The sequence below is a fragment of the Octodon degus genome, unplaced genomic scaffold, assembly GCF_000260255.1.
Source record: "Octodon degus isolate 3935 unplaced genomic scaffold, OctDeg1.0 scaffold00026, whole genome shotgun sequence".
NCBI lineage: Eukaryota > Metazoa > Chordata > Mammalia > Rodentia > Octodontidae > Octodon > Octodon degus.
Window position 1 is genome coordinate 9,230,044 of NW_004524602.1, and position 23,587 is coordinate 9,253,630.

General features: G+C 43.7%; 1 protein-coding gene across 2 annotated transcripts in view; it reads left to right on the forward strand.

Moving 5' to 3' along the window:
- Aagab (alpha and gamma adaptin binding protein) overlaps positions 1 to 23,587 on the forward strand; it is a 47,344-nt gene that overhangs the window by 10,455 nt on the left and 13,302 nt on the right. For both annotated transcript variants that reach the window (XM_004628794.2, XM_023712702.1), the window contains exons 2-5: positions 10,229 to 10,419; positions 10,536 to 10,632; positions 11,044 to 11,133; positions 15,141 to 15,224. In XM_004628794.2, the coding sequence (XP_004628851.1) occupies positions 10,229 to 10,419; positions 10,536 to 10,632; positions 11,044 to 11,133; positions 15,141 to 15,224 (462 nt within the window). The remainder of the gene's footprint in view (positions 1 to 10,228; positions 10,420 to 10,535; positions 10,633 to 11,043; positions 11,134 to 15,140; positions 15,225 to 23,587) is intronic.

Here is a 23,587-nt window from a genome sequence, read left to right on the forward strand (position 1 = left end):
CAGAAGGAATTTCTTTATTAAACTTACTCAATTTTAGAAATTCATATTGGACATGTTTGTCATTGTCTTGTCTCCCCTTTTCTTGCTATTGTCATTATTGTCCTCCACCTCTTCCTCCTCTTCTTCCTCTTCCTCCAATTTTAATACTGGGGATTGAACCCAAGGCATTCACACTGAGCCACATCCCTCTAGTTTGTTTTTTATTTATTTTGAGGCAGGGTCTCACTAAGTTGCCCAGACTGGCCTTAATGTACATCTTCCTGCTTTCCATCCCAGGATACTGAGATTATAGGCGTGTGTAACCATGTGGAGGACTATCGGGAAGACCCTTCTTGAAAGAAAAGCAGTTATCTCCATTTTGGCTAAACCTGGCCCTATTTCTGTGTATTGATATATACAGAGCTGGCTAGGACTTTTCCGTATCCCCTCAGCTAGCCTTAAACAGCACAGCTTGGTCCAGCAGAGGTGCTGATGTGTATTGTGGTCTTTGAAGCAAAGATGGGGCAGTGTGGCCCCGCACTGTAGCTCCCAGAATGCATGTGTGAGCAGGGCAGGAGGGAGAGTCACGCCCCACATCCAAGCTGTTGGCTGGGATCTGCCTTGAGATAAGAGGCTGTGACTTCCCAGGGCCAAAAAGTTGTCCAGATACTACCTTAGTTGTGTTACGCAGATTACTCTTTCTACATAGCCTTGTCTCTCAGCCTCACAGAGGGGAATGCAGACCCCTACCTGGCCCAGCTCACTGCGCTCACCTGCCAGCCGCGTTTACAGCCACTCATCTGCAAGCTACTCCTTTCTTCACAGATTAATAAAACTCATGCTCAGCTCTTGGTCGAGGCCTTCGTTCCGAGTTGCCGTTATCCTAGCTGGACTTGGGAGCCCCCTGGTTCCCCACAACTACACATATGCCTTAGTGTCTATTCTCCCCATGGGTTGCCCTGAAAGTGGTAGATTAGACTTAACTTGCTAGAATTCCAATAACTTTTCTGTGGGATTATAAAATATAAACTTCCCAGACTGAGACAAGGGCCAGGTAGGACTTTCAATACCACTAAACCTGGCTCATGTATGTCTTCTTTCAGAGTAAATTAGCATCTGCCACCCATAGATACATTGTCTATGGGTAGATTTATTTTATAGTTGTCCTGTTCAGGTTTTATTTTTTCTTTTTCCAGAAAATGACATTAATGGCCTATTTTCAAAGCCTATAAGATTAATTGCCAAATAATTTTTATAATGAATAGTCAAACACATATATAAATTTTTTCTTGGAAATAGATTTCATCAGATGCTGGTGGAAGACATTGTTTGGGGTGCGATGTTATGGTGCCAGCTGTAAGCGACCATAGGGGTGCAGGCATCATCTGTCATGCCAAGTACTGGAAACAAGCCCCAGCACCCTGCATCGTCAATAAAGTAAGCAGATAAGCAACAGAACTGGTTCCTCTCACTGACTGGGGAGTAATGTAAATTTGGTAGACTCCACCTGTTTTGAGTATAATGTGTTAATCTCCTGCATGTGGACAGCCAGTTTTCCAGCCCAATTTGTTAAAGAGGCGATCTTTCTTCCAGCTTGTGTCATTTTGGCCCCTTTGTCAAAAATCAGGTAGCTGGATGTGCCTGGGCTCTTTCTGCATCCTCTGTTCCGCCGCATTGGTGTACATGTCCGCTTTTGTGTCAGGACCATGATGTTTTAATCACTAGCTTTGTATGTAACTCGAAGCCCAGGGTCGTGCCACCACCTCCTGCACTGCTCTTGCTGCTCAGGACTGCTCTTGCTATTCTGGGTCTTTTCTGGTTTCATGTGAATTTTGAATCATGCTAGTAAATCAGGGATCAGGGAAGATGTCTTCCTCCCAAAATAGGGCTAGGGATTGTCTGAACTGTGCCCCAGGAGTGTAGCGGCCTTTGCGTGCAGCCTGTCAGTCTTAGGCGCTGATGGCGTCTGCTTGGCCCTCATTTAAAAAAATGAAAAAGAAAAAGGGTTTTCTCCCCCATTCTCACCTTTTTATTTTTAGCATGGTTTCACATTATTGAAGATGTTAATGGTAGGAAGAGAAATATGCTCTGCAGAGTGAGTATCGGCTAATAAAAGTAGGAAAAGTAGATTCCACAAGGTGAAAGTGGCCACAGTGAAAGAGCACAGTAGCCGCAGGCTTAATAGTGACTCTCTTGTATGCTCCCACCCCCCAAGCTGACGTCAGATCTAGGCAGTCCTGTCAAAAGCCTGCTTGATTTCTCTTGAGAAGTGAAGATTGCACGTTTTGATTGGTCCCAGGTGCAGGGCCTTGAGTCATAAGCCCTGGGTCTCTGTGATTGAGCGGTTACACCCACTTGCCCAGCTGCTTTTTTTTTTTTTTTCCAGAACTGGGGATTGAACTCAGGCCCTTGCTCTTGCCAGGCAAGCACTTACTCAACTGATCTATTTCCCCAGCCCCTTGCCCAGCTGCTTTGCCACTCCCTCATCTCCTGCCTCACACTACCTCCCCCCCATAAATCCCCATAATGCTTTATTGGGTGCTGAGGATGCAGAGGTCTTTGTCTTCATATAGCTACTTGCTGCTGAAGGGGGGCTTCTGGGCCCTACTTTCTGGGGATCATGTTTCCAACTACAGTGAGGTATTGTGGGCTCACTGGCTGAGTGGTGAAAACAAAACACAAAAAATCCTGTCAAGACATTGAGAAAGGAATTGGTGCCTGTATATGCAGAATGGTTGAGCTGCTGTGAAAGCCTAGTGACTATGTCAGGGGTGTGGTGGGCTGTTGGCTGGATTACCATCTGAAGACCCCACATATAAAAAGGAGCAGTTCAGAGTGTGTCCTGGTCTGTAGAAGTGGTGTACTATAACTGACCTAGCAAGTAGAAATTTCCAAGCTGCCAATGGAGGGGAAAATGTGGCACAGTCTAGATAAGACAGCCTAGGAGCCAGCAAGCAAGATCACTACTCACATGGTAGATCTAATTAAAAACAGGAATCCCAATACTGTGTCTCTAAACTGTGGTGGATTAGGGGTCATTAGTGACTGCTTCTCTGCACTTGATGCAGCAGTAGAGTCTTGCTTTTTGGAGAGGAGCCTCAAGCCTTCCAGAAGTCACAGGGTTAGGGTAGCTTGCTTCTTTTGGGTGGGCTTTTTTCTCCTGTCAGCTGCTGCTACTTTTGTCTTTTTTGAGACAGGGGCTTGCTGTGCAGTTCAGGCTGGCCTTGAGCTCACTTTATGCCCAGGCTGGTCTTGAACTTGCCAACAATCCTCCTGCCTCAGCCTCCTGAGTACTCGGATTATAGTCATTCACTACCACGCCCGGCTGTCAGCTTCTTTGTATTCTTACTTATGTGTTTGTCTCTTGCTGTGTTTTGAAGTCTTCTAAAGGCAAGCAAAGACTGCATGTACACAGTTACTCCTTTTGGATATAGGGTCTGGCTATGCAGTGCAGGCTGACCTCAGACGCACTGTATAGACCATTCTGGCTTTGAATTCTTGATCCTCCTGCCTCAGCCTCCTAAGCACTGGGATTAAAGGTGTGCACCACCACACCCCATCAGTACACCGAGTTATTTTAAGTTGAAGCTGTGAGACCAATTTCAGTTGACTGCTGAGAGAAAGTGAATTTGAAGAAAAGGAGGACCTGGTTGGATTTCCTCTGCTTTCAACTTTTAGAACTTTTCCACTGTGGTCTAAAAAGCCTGAGAGTATATGGAGTCTGAATGTAGAGTGTGAGCAAGGAGAAAAGGGGGTATGAGGAGAGATATAGTGGCAATATCTACAAAGCCGTGTCTCTGCTACTGATGGAGTGGTGGTGGCTGCTTTAGCTCTTGCCTGGGCACCTTAATGCGGCCAGGACACTGACTCCTTGCATAGAAATGGATGCCCCAGGTCGGCGTACCAGCAGGGTGAAGTACAGCTGCCTGGGGGAGCCCAGGGAGGATTTCTGATACTGTGTGTGCAGAGCCCCAGCTCTTTCAACTGCTGCAGCTTCAGCTTTAAGTGCCCACCAGGCAGCCAGGGTCCTTGACAGGGTGGCCCTGTGGCTGGCTCTCTGTACATGGGAGTGATCTGTTAGTTACTGCCACAAGGTATGTGACAGGGCAGGACATTCTCATGAAATTATGGCTGTGGGTTGTAACGGCTTACAACAGCTTAGGCCCATTATGGTTTCTAAAGGCCCTTTACCTTGCTGGTTAATGAAAACCCTGGCTTTGGTATATTTTTCCCAAGTCACATTTCACTCAGTTCTTGTCTTTTATAGTGGCCACTTTCTCCTTTAGCTGACGTCAGACTCTGCCGCCTCCTGTAATTTTCCCGATTGCTTCTCTTCTCAGTGTGCACTTAACAATGGAGAAGGCATATTTGGGGCCGTCAGTGCTGGGCCAGCGGCCAGCGGTGCTTAGCTGCTCCCTGCGATGCTTCCATTGGGCTCTGCAGAGGTCCCTGCCACTCCCTGCAGCCAGAAACTGAGTTGGGATGAAGGAATGCAGTGTTTGGGGCCCACTCATGCTCAGTGCCTGTTTCAGGTTTTCATCGCATTGAAAACCACGTGAGGGGCTGGGGATTTGGCTCAGTGGTAGAATGCTTGCCTAGCAAACTGGAAGCCCCGGGTTCGGTCCTTGGCACCCAAACCAACCAACCAAACAACAAAACAAAACAAAAAACCACGAGCACCTTTTCTCTCTATGTGAAGGCACAGAGGTCAGCATGGCCATGATCTTGCTTGCCAAGGCCATCATTTAAACACTCCTCTGTGTGACCCTGGCGTGTGTATGACCCCAATGCATGCTGGTTCTGTGGGGTGCAGCTCTGCAGACCGTGGCATGTTTTCATCTGGTCCAAGTGGCCTTCTCAGAGGGGTGGCGGAGCAAGCTGGGACTCGAGAAACACACCGCCAAGGGCAGGAGGTTGTACTGCCTGGCCAAGGGCAGTTTCAGTCTGAGGAAGAAGACCTGGGAGTATAAAAAGTATGATTTAACCACTGAGGGATTTCTCTTGACAAAGAAGGTCATGATTAGTTAAATGTACATTGATTCGCGCCCCTCCCCCAGCCAGGGCTTAAACTCAGGCCCTTGCGTTTGCCAGGCAAGCGCTTATTCTACTGAGCCATCTCCCCGGCCCCACATTGATTCTGTTGGAAGCAAAAGTGTACTTATTGTACTGCTAAAGGAGATGTAAATACTCTAAAACACAGATCTGTGTGTTTTTTGTCAGTGTGGTCTCAGGTGGACGGGTAAAGGGAAATGGATCTGTCTACACCATGTGTGTATGAAAAATGGGGATTTGTCAGGGTGGTACACCCCTGCAATCCCAGCACTCAGGAGACTGAGACAAGAGGATTGATGCCCCAAGTTTGAGGCCAGTCTCAGCTGTTTAGTGAGTTCAAGATCAGCCTGAACTGCATAGTGAGACCCTGTCTCCTAAAATGGGGGGGGGGGGCGTCTAAAGGTGGACATTTGTGTGGTCTGGAGAACCAGCCTTGAACTTCAGTCTATTTCCTAATTCATGCTAAAAGAAAACTGGTAACCTCCTGTTGATTCTGGCCCCTCAAGCTGCCTCCTCTTTAATTGACATCACCTCTGGGAGAGAGCCTGAGGGCAGGTGGGCTGCTTGGAGGAGGTGGGCCACCCACTGGGCCAGTGAACTGAAAGCTGCTTTGGATTCAGATCTCTTCAGTCTTTCCTTTTAATAACGTCCCTGTGAGGTGGTAAGAGAAATAAATTCACTAGGAAGTGAAAAGATAAATAGGAGAATTGACGTTCCACATAAGAACAGTTTCTTGTGAGTGAGAAAAGGGGTTTTTGTCCCTGTCTTTGGCCGGTGGTGCTCTACTTGGCCGTGCAGCTGGGGGGAAGGTTAGATGCTGCGGGGAATGGGTCAGCATCGCAGCTCCTGTGTGAAAGCACTTCAAATTAACTATTTTATACTGTGAAACCAAGTGTGATAACAGACCTGGCAAGTAATCACCTCGTGTTTCTCTCATAAAAACTTACGTATTACAGCTCCACCAGGTGGCTGCCAACTCTGAGACAGGCTGACAGGACCGGAGGAGGGGAGGCTACTTTTGAATGTGTACTTGTCCACATTGATGCCATCAAAATTCAGTATAGAGAAGGGCAAAAATGGGAGACCATTGTCGGTTTTTCTAAGTCTTATCTGGCAACAAACAATAAGAAAAAACTCTTAAAATCAGTCTGATTCACCTTAAATCTTTTTCTGATGTGCTAATTGTGCTATAGGTTTTTGGATAATAGTACCGTAGTTCTGACTGTTGTTTTCAGTGTTCCCCAAAAAGGCAGAGGGTACTGCAGGCCCCGGGACTGGGCCTGGTGTGTGCCTCTCCCACCCTGGCGTGTGGTCTAGCTCCAATGTGGATGGTTCGGGAAGATGCTGTGACCTGGTCCAGCTCTAGACCACTGTTTAGACAAGTGGCTTCTTTTCTGGCCGTCATTTTGCTCCTCTGAAATGTGTGAGTTATACTTGCTGACCTCAGAACTCTTGGCCATTTGCACAAATATTTGGTGATTTTTAAAAATTTGATGAAGAATAAACTTGTTAAGCATTTGAAGCCCAATAGAAAATATGAGGGAGGAAAGCTAATTTTAGCATAGGTATTTACATTTTTACAATTAAACTCTACATTAAGATATTGATGCTAAAAAACTGGAACGAGATGGTCTTTATTCTTCTCTTCCTGGTTCAAATACTGCACAGATGTGATAATAAAGACCATATGCAGCCTTACTGAAAGTATCTGATTAGACATAAAATGTTAAAAACAAAAAAAGCAAAATAAGTGAGTTGAGTTTAGGCAGCACAGAGAATAGTAAAACAAAACAAAATGTACCCCGCTACTAAAATGTGAAATTCAATTTCCTAACTCATTGGCTCTATTTGCATCTGAGTTTAGAGTAAGATGAAATAGCTGCTGCCGTTTTTGTTCATTTTTACTTTACTCATTTTAAAAAGCTCTACTGAAATATAGTTCACCTGTTGTGTAGTTTGCCCGTTACCCTGTGCCAGCATGAACACTGAGTGCAGGCTCACAGCTGTGTGACTTGGCAGGTGTCACAGGAGTCCGCCGGATCCTGACCTCCGCTGGGCAGCCTCCTCCGCTGGGCAGCCTCCGCCTGCCTGTTCTCCCCCACACACACCCCAGGCCATCCTTCATTTTACATTCCTCTGGCTCCCTGTAACTGGACCCATGGACCAGCACCTCCTTCCCACCCTTCACTGCCCCAGCTTCTGGCACCACCCATGTTTTGTAGATTGCACACATGGAAGAGCTTACACAATACTTGTTTTCTGGTGTCAGGCATACTTTACTTGATTTTAACACGACATTCCTGTTTCATCTGCCTTGTCACAAATGACAGAATTTTGTTCCTTTTTATGGTTGAATAGTATTCCACTGTTTGTATATAATAAATATATATATGTATATATTAAGAAATAGCCTTATGTGATTAATAAACACCTTAATCATGCCGAAATTTAAAACTGACATTTTAAGAGTGCTCAGTAACATTGTTTTATTCTAAATGTCAGTGAAATGAACCATCCTTAATAGATTCAAATATTCAAAATTATGATTATTAAATATATGCTGTGTTAATTCTGTGTGCTAATTCATTTTATTTTTCACATTAATTGACACTACTATGAAAAGATGGATGACCCGGATTTGATTTGAATTTTTAGCTATATAGCCCATTTAGGAAATACCAAGAACTGATAATTGTGATAGAGTATTAGTATATTCCTATCTAGGCCTAGGCATTAGGCTTTTGTATTTTATCTTGTAATAAGTGAATATGATGTTCCTTGTGTTTCCCCTAACTTAAAAAGTAGCAAATTCATTCTTTTAAAAAAAATTCTCGGGGCTGGTGAGATGGCTCAGTGGTCTAAAGCACCTACTTAGAACAAGCTTCACAAAAAAGCACAGGGACCATGGTTCAATCCCCCAGCACCACATGCCAGCCAGCCCCACCCCCTGGTGGACTGAACTGGCCACACACATAAATAAATAAATAAATAAATAAACTTTAAAAAAAAAAAAAAAAATTCTCCTCAGTGAAGACTGTTTTCCGACGGAGGCACTTCCCACCATGTGGGAAAGGCGGGCTCATGTTTGCTGCTCTGCTCGGTGTGATTTGCCTTCTTCCTGCCTGCTGTGGGCCGTGCCCCTGGAGTGTGTGTTGCCACGTGGTACTGAGCTCTGTGGAGGGGGCTGTGTGTTGCAGTGGCCCTGCTTTAGGGTTAGATGGTTGCTTACAGTGCAGGGTGCAGTTTGGTCTAGGAGTGGGGCTCTGTGTGTGGCACATTTCCACTGAAACAGAACCTTTGATTGTAATAATGCATTTATTTTTTCTGCTGAGTTCCTGCCTGAATTTGTTGTAATGCTCCACGAGGAACATGGTTGCTGGTTGCTGTGAAATTGATTGACATTAAATGAAAGATTATGACTTTGCATAGAAATTAAGCCGAAAGAACTTATAAAAAGTGAGGATAAGAGATCAAGAGTTTCAGCACAGACCTGTTCATTTAAGAGTAACAATTCTTGGGCTGGCCAAATAGCTCAGTGGAGTAAAGCACCTGCTTAGGCAGATGCAGGGGTGGGCAGTGCCAGCCCTGCCCCCTGGATGCACTGAGACCACAATTGAGACTGGGCGTGGTGGCATGCGCCTGTAATCTCAGTTCTTCAGAGGCTGAAAACAGTATGAGTCCATTCTACAGAGTGAGACCCTGTAGACCCTGTACACCCTGTCCTAAAATACAAAAGAAGAAAAGAAAAAAAAAAATTTTTTAAAGTAACAATTTTTGTTTTGTTAAAAATTTTGAAAACATTTATTTCATGGCATGCCCTTAAATCAAACATAAAATTTCAAAGTTATTTTAAGTGTATTTTTTGTTAAAAGAGGGCATTTCGGTTTTTTATTTTTCAGTAATGAACTCACACATTCAGATTTTGGGGTTTTTTGTTTTGTTTTGTTTGTTTGTTTTTTGTGAGTGTGTGTGGTTTTTTGATACCAGGGATCAACCTCAGGACCTTACACTTGCCAAGCAGGTGTTTATGCCACTGAGTTACCGCCCCAGCTCCAGACTTTGTATGTTATACCTGCATTATTCTTAGCAGTTTTCTGGACTAAATAATTTCCCCATATCTCTGCCAAGCAGAAATGATGGTAGCTTTCCAAATGTACAGTGTAATCTTAGTTTTGGAATTTAACATTCAACTCCTAGTTTTCAGTGTACTGTAGATTAGGAATTCGAGGCGTATTTTACACATTTGTCTTTAAATGCACTGAAAAGGAGGTTTTGACCACTTTTCTGTATTCTTCTGATAATTTCATTAATGACTTACCATTTTCTTCTCTAAGCTTACTTTCCATGTCTGTATGAAATGGACATTCTAGGTGTGGGTGCAAGAGGTGGGAGCTGGGGCTAGAGCAATTTCTGATGTTTCTTTAGGTTCTAAGCCTTGTATGACTGAAGGAACAGTCATACAAGGGCAACATCTATTCACTTGTCTGCTATTGTGAATGTTTCCTGCTAGCCCCATAGTGCATGTGGGTTTCTAAGGGCTTTAGCTGTAACCCAGAACATTTAATTTGCTTGGCTTTTGTACATTTAACATTGATTTGCCAGTGGTGTCTCAGTCCAGCAGGAATTTGGGTTGGCTTTCAAAGACTGAACAACTCTGAATATAAATGGAATTGGGGTCATTTATCAGTATCTGTTCTTCAGTTTCATTAATTGAATTAATGTCTAAGCAGTTAGCTTGAGTAATGTCTGTGACTGCTCTGTTTGATTAATCCTATTTTGCCTATTCCTGTGATTTGCCTTAATCTTGCCTTTGTTTTAGGATGAAATAAGTACAAAATAATTAGTAATTCTTGAATATTCTTATAATCTTCCACCTCCTGTGAAGTGCTTGACCAAAAGAATGAAGCATCTGCCATTTTGTTGCTTCTAGTCAGCATTTTTTGAGAAAACATGACCAGTTTTCTCTACTACTGTCTAACCTACACACAGCTTTTGTGTTTTTAAGGGGAAAAAGAGCCAGTGACTTAAATTATGTTATTGCTGATAATCAGAGAAGAAAGTACCCTAATAAATGCAGGGTCCTTGGGAATCCTTGCGTACAGGAAAGCAGCCACGGTACCAGATTAGTCTGGTATTTTATTGAGAAACTCAGTATTGGTTTTATACTTCCTCTGGTAATGTCATGTTGTTTATTTAGATATCCTTGGAAGAGAGGATCTTCTTGTGGAAGTGACTTCCAACGATGCTGTGAGATTCTACCCCTGGACCATTGATAATAAATACTACTCAGCAGATATCAACCTGTGTGTGGTGCCAAACAAATTCCTCGTCACCCCAGAAATTGCAGACTCTGTCCAGGCATTTGTCATTTACTTTGACAGCTCACAAGTAAGACTTAGTTTTCCATGGAGTTGAGTAAGAGATGATCACATGGACTCTTTTTTTCTGAATTTTCTGTGAGCTTTCTTAACATCTTTTTTTCTGTTTGGCCTTGGTCCCCATAGAAATCAGGTCTCGATAGTGTGTCTTCCTGGCTTCCCCTGGCAGAAGCGTGGGTCCCAGAGGTGATGATCCTGGCCTGTGACAGGGTGTGTGAAGAAGGTAAGACTGAGGACAGGGTGTCATGGGAGTGTGTTGGCTGTGTTTAGGAGACAGAGTGCATGTGTTGTCTTAAAGCAGTATCTGTGTCCTTGTCACTTTACAAATATTTTCAGCTACTTTGAGAATCTTTTTTTTTTTTTTTTAGTACCAGGGCTCAAAGTCAGAGCCTCGTGCTTGACAGGCAGGTGCTTATGCTGCTGCGCTGTCTCCTCTACTACTTTGGGAATCTTAACCCTATTTTGAAGAATGGATACTTTGGGGCTAAAAAGTCATTTTCTTTTTGTTGCTTTATTCTAAATGCTATTAGAATGACCTTGCCATTCAGGGAAAAGCGTTGAGATTCGTGGACAGTATCACAGAGTGGTCATGTTTCGTTTCTGCTTACAAAGACCGTTTTGCGTGTTGCTTTAGGCGTAAGCCGACAGGAGGCTCAAGAGTGGTGCATCAAACACGGCTTTGAGCTGGTGGAGCTCAGTCCAGAGGAGCTGCCGGAGGAGGACGGTGAGTGTGGGTGGTTGACTGAGAAACGTGGCCTCTGCGTTAAGCCGAGAGATTTGGAGTTCGGGCGAGAAGAGCGAAGGGAAAGTCAAGAAACGTTATTGTTTCCAGCTGTTTGACAGGATTTGAGCAAAATCCACTGATAGAGCTTGCCAGTAATGTAATGATCCATTGATCCGGTTTTACCACCCATTTTAGGAGTGGAAAAATGCTTTTTCAATGGATGACAGTAAAATATTTCAATCTAAAAATAATTGTCCTTTCTCTAATTCCTTATCCTTTCCCTGTTGCCAAGCAAGGAAGGCTAGACTTACTTTATAGGCGGAAGTGCTGTCCTTTGAATTCATAGTAAATTGTAGAAACTTCAGGGGCCATGTCAGACCTATTTGTGTATGTTCAGAGCACTTGAAGCTTACACACCCAGAATATCCTTCTATTCCTGCATAGCTGCTCATTACTTGTTTTTTGCTATTGTTTAGACCTCCTGTTTCTTGCTTTTGTTTTTCAATTAAAATTTTGTTTCCGATTCCCTAATTCTTTTTCCATATGGGATCTCCTGGAAAAGATGGACAGCCCAGGAGAGATTACTGTTGTACCTTAGTACTAGACTGATTTGAAACACATCAAGTTTGGTACTCCAAACATTTCTCTGCAAGAATTGTATTCCAGTATTTATTGTTAATTTAATACTCGACATTCTAGCTAGAATTTGTAGGGTCTGTTCTCTTGTGCCTCGCTGCCCGTTCCAGCCAAAACATGTTGTTTGGTGCTTATTGTGTCTCCTGGAACCAGTTCACAGAGAGCACTGAGGAACCATGTATTTCAGTTTAGAAATGCAGAGGCTGGTTGGTGCATACTGTGAACTATAGATCAGCCACTCTGGGAGGAAGCGGGAAAGGCGCTGGCTCTGTAGAGGACCACTGGGGAGGTGGCTTTGATAAGACACCAGTTGTTCCAGACTGCACTCCAGGCAAGGGCAACTGATGTGAGTTAGTGAGTTAAAGTGTGTACATCAGATATGATCAGTCATTACATGCAACGTTTTAAAAAAAATTATCTTCCTATATTCTGGCGTAGACTTTTTCCAAAATGCTGTTACGTTTAATAATAAAATCTGGCCAGAGATGAAAACAAAAATGAAATACCCCAGATTTTTATTCATGTACATTTTTAAGAATATTGAAGATGAATAAGGAGTTTTCCCTTTTACGTATTTTTTAAAACTCCCTTAAAACTTGTAACTGACTTTATACATATGAAGAGTATGTGTAATTGCTTATCTCTGGCACTAGAACCTGCTTCCTATTGTCCTTGGGAGTCAGTATTAGACTGTTAACATTGAGAATTTTTTTTTAAAAATGTATTTAGTATAGGGTCTACAGAGATCGGACTCATAGTGATCCTCCTGTTTTCAGCCTCCCAAGCACTGGGATTATAGGTACGCACCACCATGCTCAGTGTCAGTGGCTGTCTTGGTGTGTCCCAGGGGCAGGGCCAGCACAGCACACCGGGGATTGAACCCCCAGCCCCTGCATCTGCCTAAGGAGGTGCTTTAATCCGCTAAGCTCTCTGACTTGCCCTACCATTGAAAATTTCTGATTCTTTTACATCACTAGTTGTCTTCTTACCCTGAGTGTGAATAGTGTTCTTATATTCATTCAGTTAATTTTCAAATAAATTTTAAACATGTCATCTTTAGGCAGGATCACAGATCTTTCCTAGAATTTTTAAATACAAATTATTTCCAAGTCATTGCCTCACCCTTTATTTACATTTATATTCAAACACCCACATGAGATTTGTGCTTGTTTGTATTAAATTTTATCTTACTGGTTCTAACTCTTCATTTCAGAACCAATTTTTTGTTTCCTGGGTATAATATATATTGTAGTCAGAGTTTGCAAGGGAAATAATTTAATATAGGACACATAATTTATAGGATTATTTTATAATAATCACCCAGAGTCAAGTATAAAAGAGTACAGGAAATCTGTCCATACCCTAAAGACCCAGAAAATCCAGCTGAGGGCCTGGAGCCCACAGCAGTATCCTACATGAGTGCAGCTGAAGACTTAGAGCCCATAACAATGTCCCCACCAGTCCTGCGGAAGTGCTAGAGCCCATGACAATGTCCCCACCAGTCCTGCGGAAGTGCTAGAGCCCATGACAGTGTCCCCACCAGTCCTGCAGAAGTCCTAGAGCCCATAACAATGTCCTCACCAGTCCTGCGGAAGTCCTAGAGCCCATGACAATGTCCCCACCAGTCCTGCGGAAGTGCTAGAGCCCATGACAATGTCTATGCAAGTCTCTTTCATGGATCTGCACTGGGAAGGCCCAAAGGTCAGTGGTGAACTAGGAAATCTGTGCAAGCGGGATGAAGGATCTGTGGCAGCAGGCTAAGGGATCTGCACTGGACCCAGGAGGTGATACTCAAGAACAAAGCTCCTCTGAAGAGAGCCGCAGCCATCCTCAGTGACAGCAAGAATCTATGCTCTTTTGATGATGAGAACAACTGAGTTCATATCCAAAAAACCAGCACCACACGCTTACCTAGGACATTGAATGGTGTACTGTCTTCCTCACGGAGCCAGGAAGCGATGCTCAAAGTAAGGACCACAGCGCCCCTAAAAGGTGACATGGTTATTCTCAGCGACAACAAGGTCCTGAGCTCCTCTGAGGGTAAGAACAGCCGAGTTCATATTAGGAAAGCCAGCATGACAAGCTCCTACAGGAGAACCAACGCTTCTTCCCATCCAGTTTTCCTTCACACTGCTGGCAGCCCTCCTCAGGTGGGCCTCCCACGCCCAGCACCACACTGATTCAGTTCAGCTGGTTGTTACAAGTTGCCCACCAGTTGTCCACCACAACTTCTAAAATATGAATAATTCTTTCAAGAATCAAGTTAGTAGTTAAGGAAAACATGCTGCTACAACTTCAGACATCAGTGGCTCATAAAGCAGTTGCCTTGTGCCTGCTGCCTTCAGGCACCCATTAGGCAGTGGTCATAGTGGATTGTCTAAGACACACTGCCAACCCTCTGGTCTCGGGCTTCCTGATCTGGGGCTAAGGTTACACCTGAACAGCATCAATCCCAGAGCATTTTTCCTCTAGAAAGTGTCCCAGCATAGTACCAGCCCTGCTTTTCTTTAGGGGTAACATAAATGATTTGTCCTTGATCAAATAAGCTAGGTCACAGGCCTGTGTTTGAGCTGGATCTTCTGCTTCTCATTCTGTGATCTTCATGTTAGGTGTCCTCGGATCAGGGCACCAGTGGTGGGTTCTGTGTGGACTGTGTTTGCAAACTCTTCCTTCTGTCCACATGCAAATGATTCCTGCCATAGTCCTCAATTCTAAAGAAACTTTTCTTCATACATAGTGATAGCTGATGTCTAGCTAAGGCTATCTTGTGTTATTGCTACGCTACCTGGGATTATGGCCCTTTTATTTTGAATAAGACCAGTCATTCACTCTTAAACTCTTCTCTGATTAAAGAAGTCTTCTCTATCTTTAAAATGGATAATAATTATTCAACAGTTTCTAGTGGAAGATAGAACATTTACCATGTGTTATCATGTACAAAAAGTTCTGTGCTGTCTTTAGGAAATTCACTCTGTACATAACCAAAATTAGTATCTTTAGTTCTAGGCCAGGATTGTGTAATAGAAACTTACATTTTTCAGGAGAATAGGAGTGGATTCCATGGTGAGGCACCGGGAATGACTTTATTATATATCCCTTTTATATTGCGTGTTTATGTGATCATTTCAGTTTGTAGAATATTTCTATCAGGACCTTTGAGCTCTGAATTTGCCATTTTTTATTATTATTATTATACAAGTTACAGTGTGAGGTAACAACTAATAAGCAAGATAATTAAGCCACAGTAATTACAAAATATGGCTTCAGGCAAGTGTGTGTATGCATATGTTGGTATAGGTGTGTATGTATTGTAGTTGTGTAGAAGTGTGCATATTCGTATATATGTATACATGTATTTTTTTCCCTGTTAGATGACTTCCCTGAATCTACAGGAGTAAAGCGAATTGTACAAGCCTTGAATGCCAATGTCTGGTCCAATGTAGTGATGAAGAATGGTAAGTCACCTGAGTCTCTAATTTTCCCCATTTGTTGTTAAGTTTTAAATTATTTGGATATATGTGAACCCATTAGGATTGTATTTAATCTATAAATTTGTCTTAGTTCTCAAGCCATCATTTGAAGGAAGAGCCCTAAGTAGCATTTCATGGGGATTTTAAGCATGTGTTTAATAGCTAATTTAGTAGAGGTAGCCTGTCATATGCCTAGCACTGTCTTTGGCTTTAAGCACTACCTGTAAGATGTCTGCCCGGTCATTAAGAGACAGGACAGAGTCTAGCTGTGCCGTTCAAGTGTCCACCTTTCAGATGTCAGGTAACCGTGTGGGGCAAGTGCTGAAGGTAGTAGGTACACAGAATCAGAGATACTGCTGTTGTGCTCGGCATGAGTATTGCTCTGGTCAGCTTTCTCATGACTGGGACTAAACACCTGACATCCACAACTTAAAGGAGGATTTGGCGCGCGGGTTCTGAGATTTCAGTCCAGGAGCATCTCCTTTCAAGGCACAAATGTAGAAGGGCATGATGGAGCAAAGCTACTCAGCTCGTGTCAACCAGGAAGCAGTCAGAGAAAAGGGTCATAGAGGATGGGGCCGGGGCGGTTGTAGGCAGACCCCAAAGTCACCCACTCATGCCTCACTTTGTCCAACAAGGCACTACCTCCTCTATCTCATTTACCTGCAGGTCTAACCATGGGTTTGTGACCTTACAAGCCAGTCACCTCTCCAGGAGTGTCTAATCCCAACTGAGCCGACAGCCGAGATTAACCCACAGAGTGGGTCCTGACAGTGTTCTTTGTGGGGTGGTCAAGGTTTGGGTAGTGAAAGGAGAGGAGGCATAGCATAAGGAATAACGGGTAATACGTTCTGGGGTCATCCAGGGAATCTCACCGAGCAAGTGCAGCTGGCTTCGAGGTCTGAATCGTAGGCGGGGAGGATTTGAGCTCTTTCCTGTAGGAAATACAGTGCGATCATAACACCGTCCTCGGCAGCTGCTGCCTGCGTAGTGGCTCTGCTTGTAAGCTGTTAGCTCTCTCAACAAGTTTGCAGTCTGAAGTGAACACTGCAAGGAATGAGAAAAATACTATTTTACAGTGAGCCTGTGCCATAGTCTGAGATCATGGTCAGATTGTTTCATCCTGACTGTTGGTGGACACAGAGTTAGGTGAGATCAGCACCAGGTTGTAAGTCACTCCTTCCTCCACCCAGGGAAAGGGAATCTGGTATGTCCATTGTATTGAAGTGAAAAGACAATAAATTTTATTTCGTTGCTGGAATAATCAAAACAAAGCCTGATAGATCTAGGAGGAATAAGGAAATTTTAACCTATGATGTCATTCCCCTGTTTCCAAAACCTACTTATGTTGCAACTTGGTCTTTTTCATTCTTCTTCTTATTATTCTTTAGTCACTAGAGTGTAAGAACTCTTCGTGTTATTTTAGGCATTATAAGTAATTGAGACAAACTGTATGGGGTATGCATATATAATAAGGAAATACCGAGTCTATAGATTTTGGTATCCTTGGGAGTCTTAGAGATCTATAAATTTACAAGCTGCACTGAACTCACTTCTATTACTTTGGAAGTATAGATAAAGGCATTTTCTTAAAATATTCTACCTAGGCCTTCTACTTTAGACAAGATATTAGTAATCTTTTTCATTGCTGCAGCAAAATACCCAGTACAACTTAAAGGAAGAGAGGTTTCTTTAGCTCACAGATTGTGAGATTTCTGTCCATGGTTGACTGACTCCATGGCAGAAGGGCCTGGGGGAGGAGAGCTGCTCACCCCATTGTAGCCAGGGAACAGAGAGAGGGGAAGAGCCAGGGACAAGAGTGCACCCTTCCAGGCCACACCCCCAGGACCCTGCCTTGACCACACATTCACTATGAATGGGTTAATCAGTCTACAGATGAATGCAGCATCTCCACACTGTGGTCACCTTCCAAAAGCCCACCCTGAGCACATGAGACACAGGGTGGCACATTTTAGGTCCCAGCCATAACAGACACTAAAACAGTGTTCTTTTAAAACGGCAAAAAAAGTGCACTGAGCTTTTCATGCTGTTTTGCCCTTTGCTTGCTTTTTTCTGTGTAGAGTGCAGCATTGCTTTGTCGCTAGCATAAAACAAAATATGTGAAGTGCCCTGAGGTTGATCTCCCTCATGGCAAATGACACCACTACCACCCACCAAAATATTTGCATTATCTCAAATCCATGTTTAAGAAGACCCTGACCTACACTGTCTTACAGAGGGGGGAAAAAGCCCTAAGGAGAGAGGATTTGTGGGCTGTATCATTCAAGGAATAAGTGGCTAAGGTGGAATTAGATGGCAGGTTTCCTGTCAGGAAGTTTTGTGGTTTTTCCATTACAGAGGGTGGGTTTGTAATATTAGCCAATTAGAAATCTGAGCACAGAGTTGTTAAAGAATTTACCCAGATCACAGGGGAAGTTGTTGGCAGAACTAGGTGAGGCCCTTGCCTCAGAGCTCCCTTTGCCTAGATTCTGGCATGGTGAGACTGTAATGAGACTAACTGGAAGTAATGACTGTATCTAAGAGTTTAGACTTTTTTCTTATTGCCTTTAAATATATCCTTCTAAATAATATCTATGGAATGGTGTTGGTCCTAACCCTGTACCACTGTCTGCACTTGATCCAAAGTACACGTAAGCTCCTGGATGGTTATGTAGTAAGTATTTAGGAATTACTGATGAATGGAAGATAGTTTATGTATTATTATTTTACATGCAAAATAATTTATAATAATCTGAAATTAATGGTTATTTGCATGTAGTAGCTACTCAGTGTCTTTAAAATTTAATCTTGGGTTTAAGAATAAGGAAGGTAAATGACAGTACTACAGCTATAAGTGAATTACTATAGTTACTTTTGGATTAACAAGGAGGACCCTTTCTGAGAAGTGACTCATTGTTTCATAATTTGCAAAAATAAATGTCCACAAACCTAGGTGGTGTGACCAGTCCCTCAGCCTAGCCTCCTAATCAATCAAGATGCACAGTAGACACAACCTGTAGGAGGCTGCTGCCTAAGAAACATGGCCTACTACTCTATGGAAAACTTTCTTTAGTAAGTAGGAGTACACTCTAAAATAATAATAAAAATGATAACAGAATAAATACATAAGCCAGTAACATAGTCATTTATTGTCATTTTCAAGTATCATGTACTGTATGTAATTGTGTTTGCTGCACTTGATGGGACTGGCAGTGCAGTAGGTTTGCTGACACTAGTGTCACTCCAAACATGTGATTCATGCATCATGCCAAGACAATACTAGGCAGTGGGAATTCGCAGCTACGTTTTAAATCTGTTACGTACGGAGACCATAATGGATGGAAATGTCATGTGGTGTTACACTAGAAAAGGTTGAACTAACAAGGGCCAGCCAGATAGCTCAGCAGACTGAAGCACTTGCTTAAGCAGAGCACAGCGGCTGGTTCAATCCCTGGTGTGCCATGCCGGCCCTGTGCCTGGGGCACGCTGAGATGGAGATTGAGACTGGGCATGGTGGCGCACACCTGTAATCCCAACTCTTGGGAGGCTGAACACAGGAGGATCACTAAGAGTCCGATCTGTGTAGTGAGACCCTGTAGACCCTGCCCTAAATACAGAAGAAAAAAAAAAAGGTTGTACTAGGAAGAGCTTACAAATCCTCATGGTAACAGTTGTTTGTGTATTAACTTATAACTTAGTGTTACGTTCTTGGATCTACCAGTGTCTGGTTTCATAAGCTAAACTACTTGTTCTTAACCAGGGCATGCTTGCCTTCCCGCAAAGGTGAACCTAGATTTTATTGGAGGATGAAAAGCCCCTTAAACTTTTTATGTATAAAAGACATAAAATACATAAAAATATATACAGTCTCTCTGTGGCACTAATATTTGAATGAGGAAAATATCACAATTAGAAAAAAGTGTCTGCTGAGATCCTGTGGGAGCCATGAGGGACACTGAGCTGATATGTCTTGTTGTGTGACTTAAGGGAAGTCTCCAGATACCATGCAGAGATCAAACTTAGCGGAGGTCAGTCAGTTTCCATTCATGTCAAAGGCGGAACCACAGCTGATCCAGGAAATGAAGTGGTCGGAACCGTGCTTATGATTGGTGGTACTTCTGCACATGCCCAACTGCATCTGTTTGCGTACTGTGTACCTTTCCTGCACCATTGTGCCTTATTTTTACCCCACCTGAAAATCGGTTTGTTACCTCCGGGAAAATTTCAGCTACTTCCTTAGTTTCTCCCAGTTCCTGTCAGGACCTGGCTTGTGGCCTGGAAACTGACAAATGGGGCCTGTCATTTATAACTTGGAAATGTCCCTTTTATTGTCATTATCATGAAAAGTAAAACTGGGGGGCTCAATGTGTTGCATCAAATGTGACAGACGTTCAAAGCTGGCTTTTCTCTCAGCCCCTCCCCTTGATCTCCACCGAGCTTTGGTTTCTCTGGTGTGTACAGAGGGCCCCATGCAGGTCTCACTGTCACTAGCTGTCCAGGCATCATGCTTAAGACCATGCCTTGTACTTGGGAGGCTCCTGTAAGTAGAGTTGCTTTTAAGAATAAGGAGAAGAAAATGGTAGTAGAAGCTACTTGTTTCTAGTTTTTTCAAGTGGCATTGTCATTGTTTTACATTCCATGTTTAATAAGTGCCAGTTTAATGTTACCCATAGCTTCTGTTCCTGGTTTTGTCACCTGAGCACTGCCAAGTGCTGTAGTGGCTTATTCTACACTGGTGGCTCTGGGAACTGAGGTTTTTTTGTTTTGTTTTGTTTTTTACCCAAATACCACTATAGAGTATGAAGGACAAGGGAGGGAAATACTGAGACCTTTTACTTTTTCTCCCTCCTCCCTTCTCTCTTCCTTCGCTCATGCATTTGTGGTAGTGTTACTAGTGATGAGGCCTAGGACCTGCACTGACGCTGAACTACATCCCCAGCCATGGTAGTCAGGGCTTTTAAAGGAAAACATTTGATATACATAATTTACAGGATTAAATTATAATATTCTCCCAAAGAGTCAAATGCAAAAGAGTGCGGGAGATCCGTCCATGCACTAGAGAAACAGAATCCAGCTGAGGGCCTGGATCCCACGGCAGTGTCCTGCATGAGTCCAGCTGGAGGCATGGAGCCCCAGCAGTGTCTCGTGCAGGTCTGTATCAAGGATGTGCACTGGGAAGGTGCAAAGGTCAGTGGTGGAAGCTAGAAAGTCTGTGCATCTGCGGCAGCAGGCTGGGGATCTGCCCTGGAGCCAGGAAGCGATGCTCAAGGTAAGGACCAGAGCTCCCCCAAAGAACACCACAGCCATCCTCAGTGACAGCAGGGACTCAAACTCCTCTGATGATGAGAACAGCTGAGTTCACTTCAGGAAAACCAGTGTGAGAAGCTTCTCCAGGAAGATCAACAGCATAGCCTCTTCCCCTCCAGTCCCCTTTTTATGCTGTTGACAGTAATCCTCAGGTGTCCCATCCCCCCCCAACAGCTCCACGCTGATTCAGCTCAGCTGGATGTTAGAAATTAACCATTAGTTAATTCACACCAACTTTTTCATTTTATTTTCAAACAGTCACGAAGTTACCAGGCTAGGTTCAAACTTGTAATCCTTTTGCCTCAGCCTCCAAGATCTACCTCAGCCTCTCAGAGTGCTGGGTTTACAGGCACAGTCCACCGAGCCTGGTGGGACCCTTTATTTTCTAATCAGCGAAGGATGGATTAGACTAAACAAGTGTTAGGAAGTTGTGGCAGATTTCCCATGGTAAGCAATAATGAAGAGACTGGATTTCAGAAGGCCGGGAGTTTACTTCTAGCTTATCTCTTGTAGATTGATGCTCAGTAATGCAGTTGGATGCAGTCACACAAGTGGGTTTCAGTAATACAACCAAATCTTTCACAGTGTTTGTTTTCCCATTATAAATGCTAAGAAGGTGTGTATCCCCTACACGTACTGGGTAGGATCTGGTGGCAGAAACCCTGGATTGCAGTTCAAGGAATCCTCTGCAAGAACAGTAGTAAGAAATGAACAGCAGAAACCCAGGTCCATGTAGTGCTCATTCACACCCGGCCACTCTCCTAAGAAAGTAGATGGCTAAGGCCTTTTATATATATATTTTTAAAAGATAGTTTAAAAATGATGCTTAAAATTTGGGTCTTGTGAGGCCTCAAATTAGTGATAAGAATTGGTTAATGAAGAGGATCCCACTTGGGTCTGTCCCTGCCTCTGTCATCTTGGGAATGAGGTTATGTGTCTCCTGAGGACAGTGTAGAGTGGGAATGAGGTTGTGTGTCTCCCGAGGACAGTGTAGAGTGGAGCACACTGCCTGTTCTTTGAGACCAGTCTCCTTGAGTCACAGTGAGCTGCTGCTCTTTCTAACCCAGTGTTGACCTCACGGAGCCAGAGGAAGGACATGAGTACTTGTACTGCTGCCTGGCCAAGTACTGGGTCAGAAGTAAGGGAGATGGCTCGGATTCCTATTGTGTGTGTGGAGAGGGGATGATTTAGGGAAGAGATTGCGTCATGAGAGAAAGAGGAAGAGAATTGTGAGACCTTAGGGAAGATGGGGGAAGTGATGCATGCTAAGTTCTGTGACTGACTTCAGATGCCAGCTTCAGAAGGATCCACAGGTGTAGGAGGACTGAGCTCTTCCCGTTCATCCCCTAGAGATGCCTCTCTTCTGCTACCACCTCACAGAAGCACCTGTGGCACTTGACCTTTGGGCAGAGTTTTAGAGCCAGTTACAAATCAAAAAAGCAAGTCCTCTGTTCAAAGGGAAGTCTTAGACAGCGGACCAAATAGCTCAGCAGATTAAAGTGCCTGCAAGCAAGCGCAGGGACCAAGGACCGGAGGTTTGGTCCCCGGGCCTGCCATGCTAGCCCCACCCCCAGGGTGCACTGAGATGGCAATTGAGACTGGGCGTGGTGGCGCGTGCCTGTCATCCCAGCTCTTGGGAAACTATAAACAGGTGGTTCACTGAGTCTGATCTAGTAGTGAGACCCTGAACACCCTGTAGACCCTCCCCTAAAAAATAATAAATAAATAAATGTTTCAAAAAAGAATAATCATTCAAGATTAGATACAGTTTGTCTCTGTAAATTGAAATATCTTAGTTGTGCTGGTAAGTGAGATTGTGCTCATTTAGCAGAGAGCATGTTGATGATAGCAGGAAAACATTCTGTGTGAGAGGAAGAGGATGTGATGAAAACTTAAGTACAGAAAACCCTTGAGCTTCTTCAGATAGCACCAAATCATTGCTACGTTAAAGAAATAAAAACCAAACTGAAAGCAGAACATTTCTAGCATCATTTAAGAGATTTTAGGGGTATAGGCCTGGAAAGTCTTAGCACTTGGGTGGCACGTATAGGTATGAACTCTGCCTGGCTGACTTCTGTGGCCCCTGGTTGTCACATAAGTGTCTGGGGGATAATCCAGCATCCCTCTGTGTCCTCAGCAGTGTGCTGGGGCTGAGGTGTGCACAAGAGCTGCTGGCCGTAGTTGAAGGTGGCAGCTGGAGGATACACAAGTGTTAGGGCTCTGGACCAGTCAGGACAACAAAGCCTGTGGTGCCAAGGGAAAGGTGGTTTGGACTAAGACCATCAGGAGTAGTTTATGCTAGAGTGGGAAAGGGTATTTCAAACACTGATAGGAAGTGAGAATGGAATCTTTTAAGTGTCTTGATTCTCTTTAAATTTTAATTGAAAATCTTTTCAAAACCTAAGAATTTTACCTCAAAATTTCCTGACCTAATTATATCACTATTCATGGTTCGCAGTTGATGATTTTGTGCCCCCACACACCTGGCCTTCGGGATGGTTAGTAGTGGTGTATGTACCTGGTGGGTTGAGGCCAGGGATGTACAGGACAGCTCCCACCCTGACCAAATGTCATGTAAGCATCAGTAGGGCTGAGATCGAGAAACCCTGGTCATCTTGTACATGGGAGAGAATGAAGGGACAGAAAGGACTAGGCCACATGTCCTTCATGAGTTTCATGTGATTAATGCCTCCAGGTGAGGGCTGGGGGCTAGGACCAGTATGTGAGTGGCACAGAAGTAGCCTGTGATGGTTCAGTCCTACATTCAACTTGGTCTGATGGAAACCACACGCTAAACTAGGGACATAATGAAGACTAACGAAAGAGAACTGTTTATGAATAAAAGCCATCTTTTAGAGAGTCACCCAAGTTTGTGTCATTATTTGTACATCAAGTTGTTACATAAGTTTTTTCAACTCAGGACCCTGTACATGCCAGGCAGGCAGGTGCCTATTCTACTGAGCTATCTGCCCAGTCCAAGAGTTGTCGCAACTGTTTGCTTTGGCAAACCAGAATCTCAGGGTTTTTTTTTTTTTTTTTTT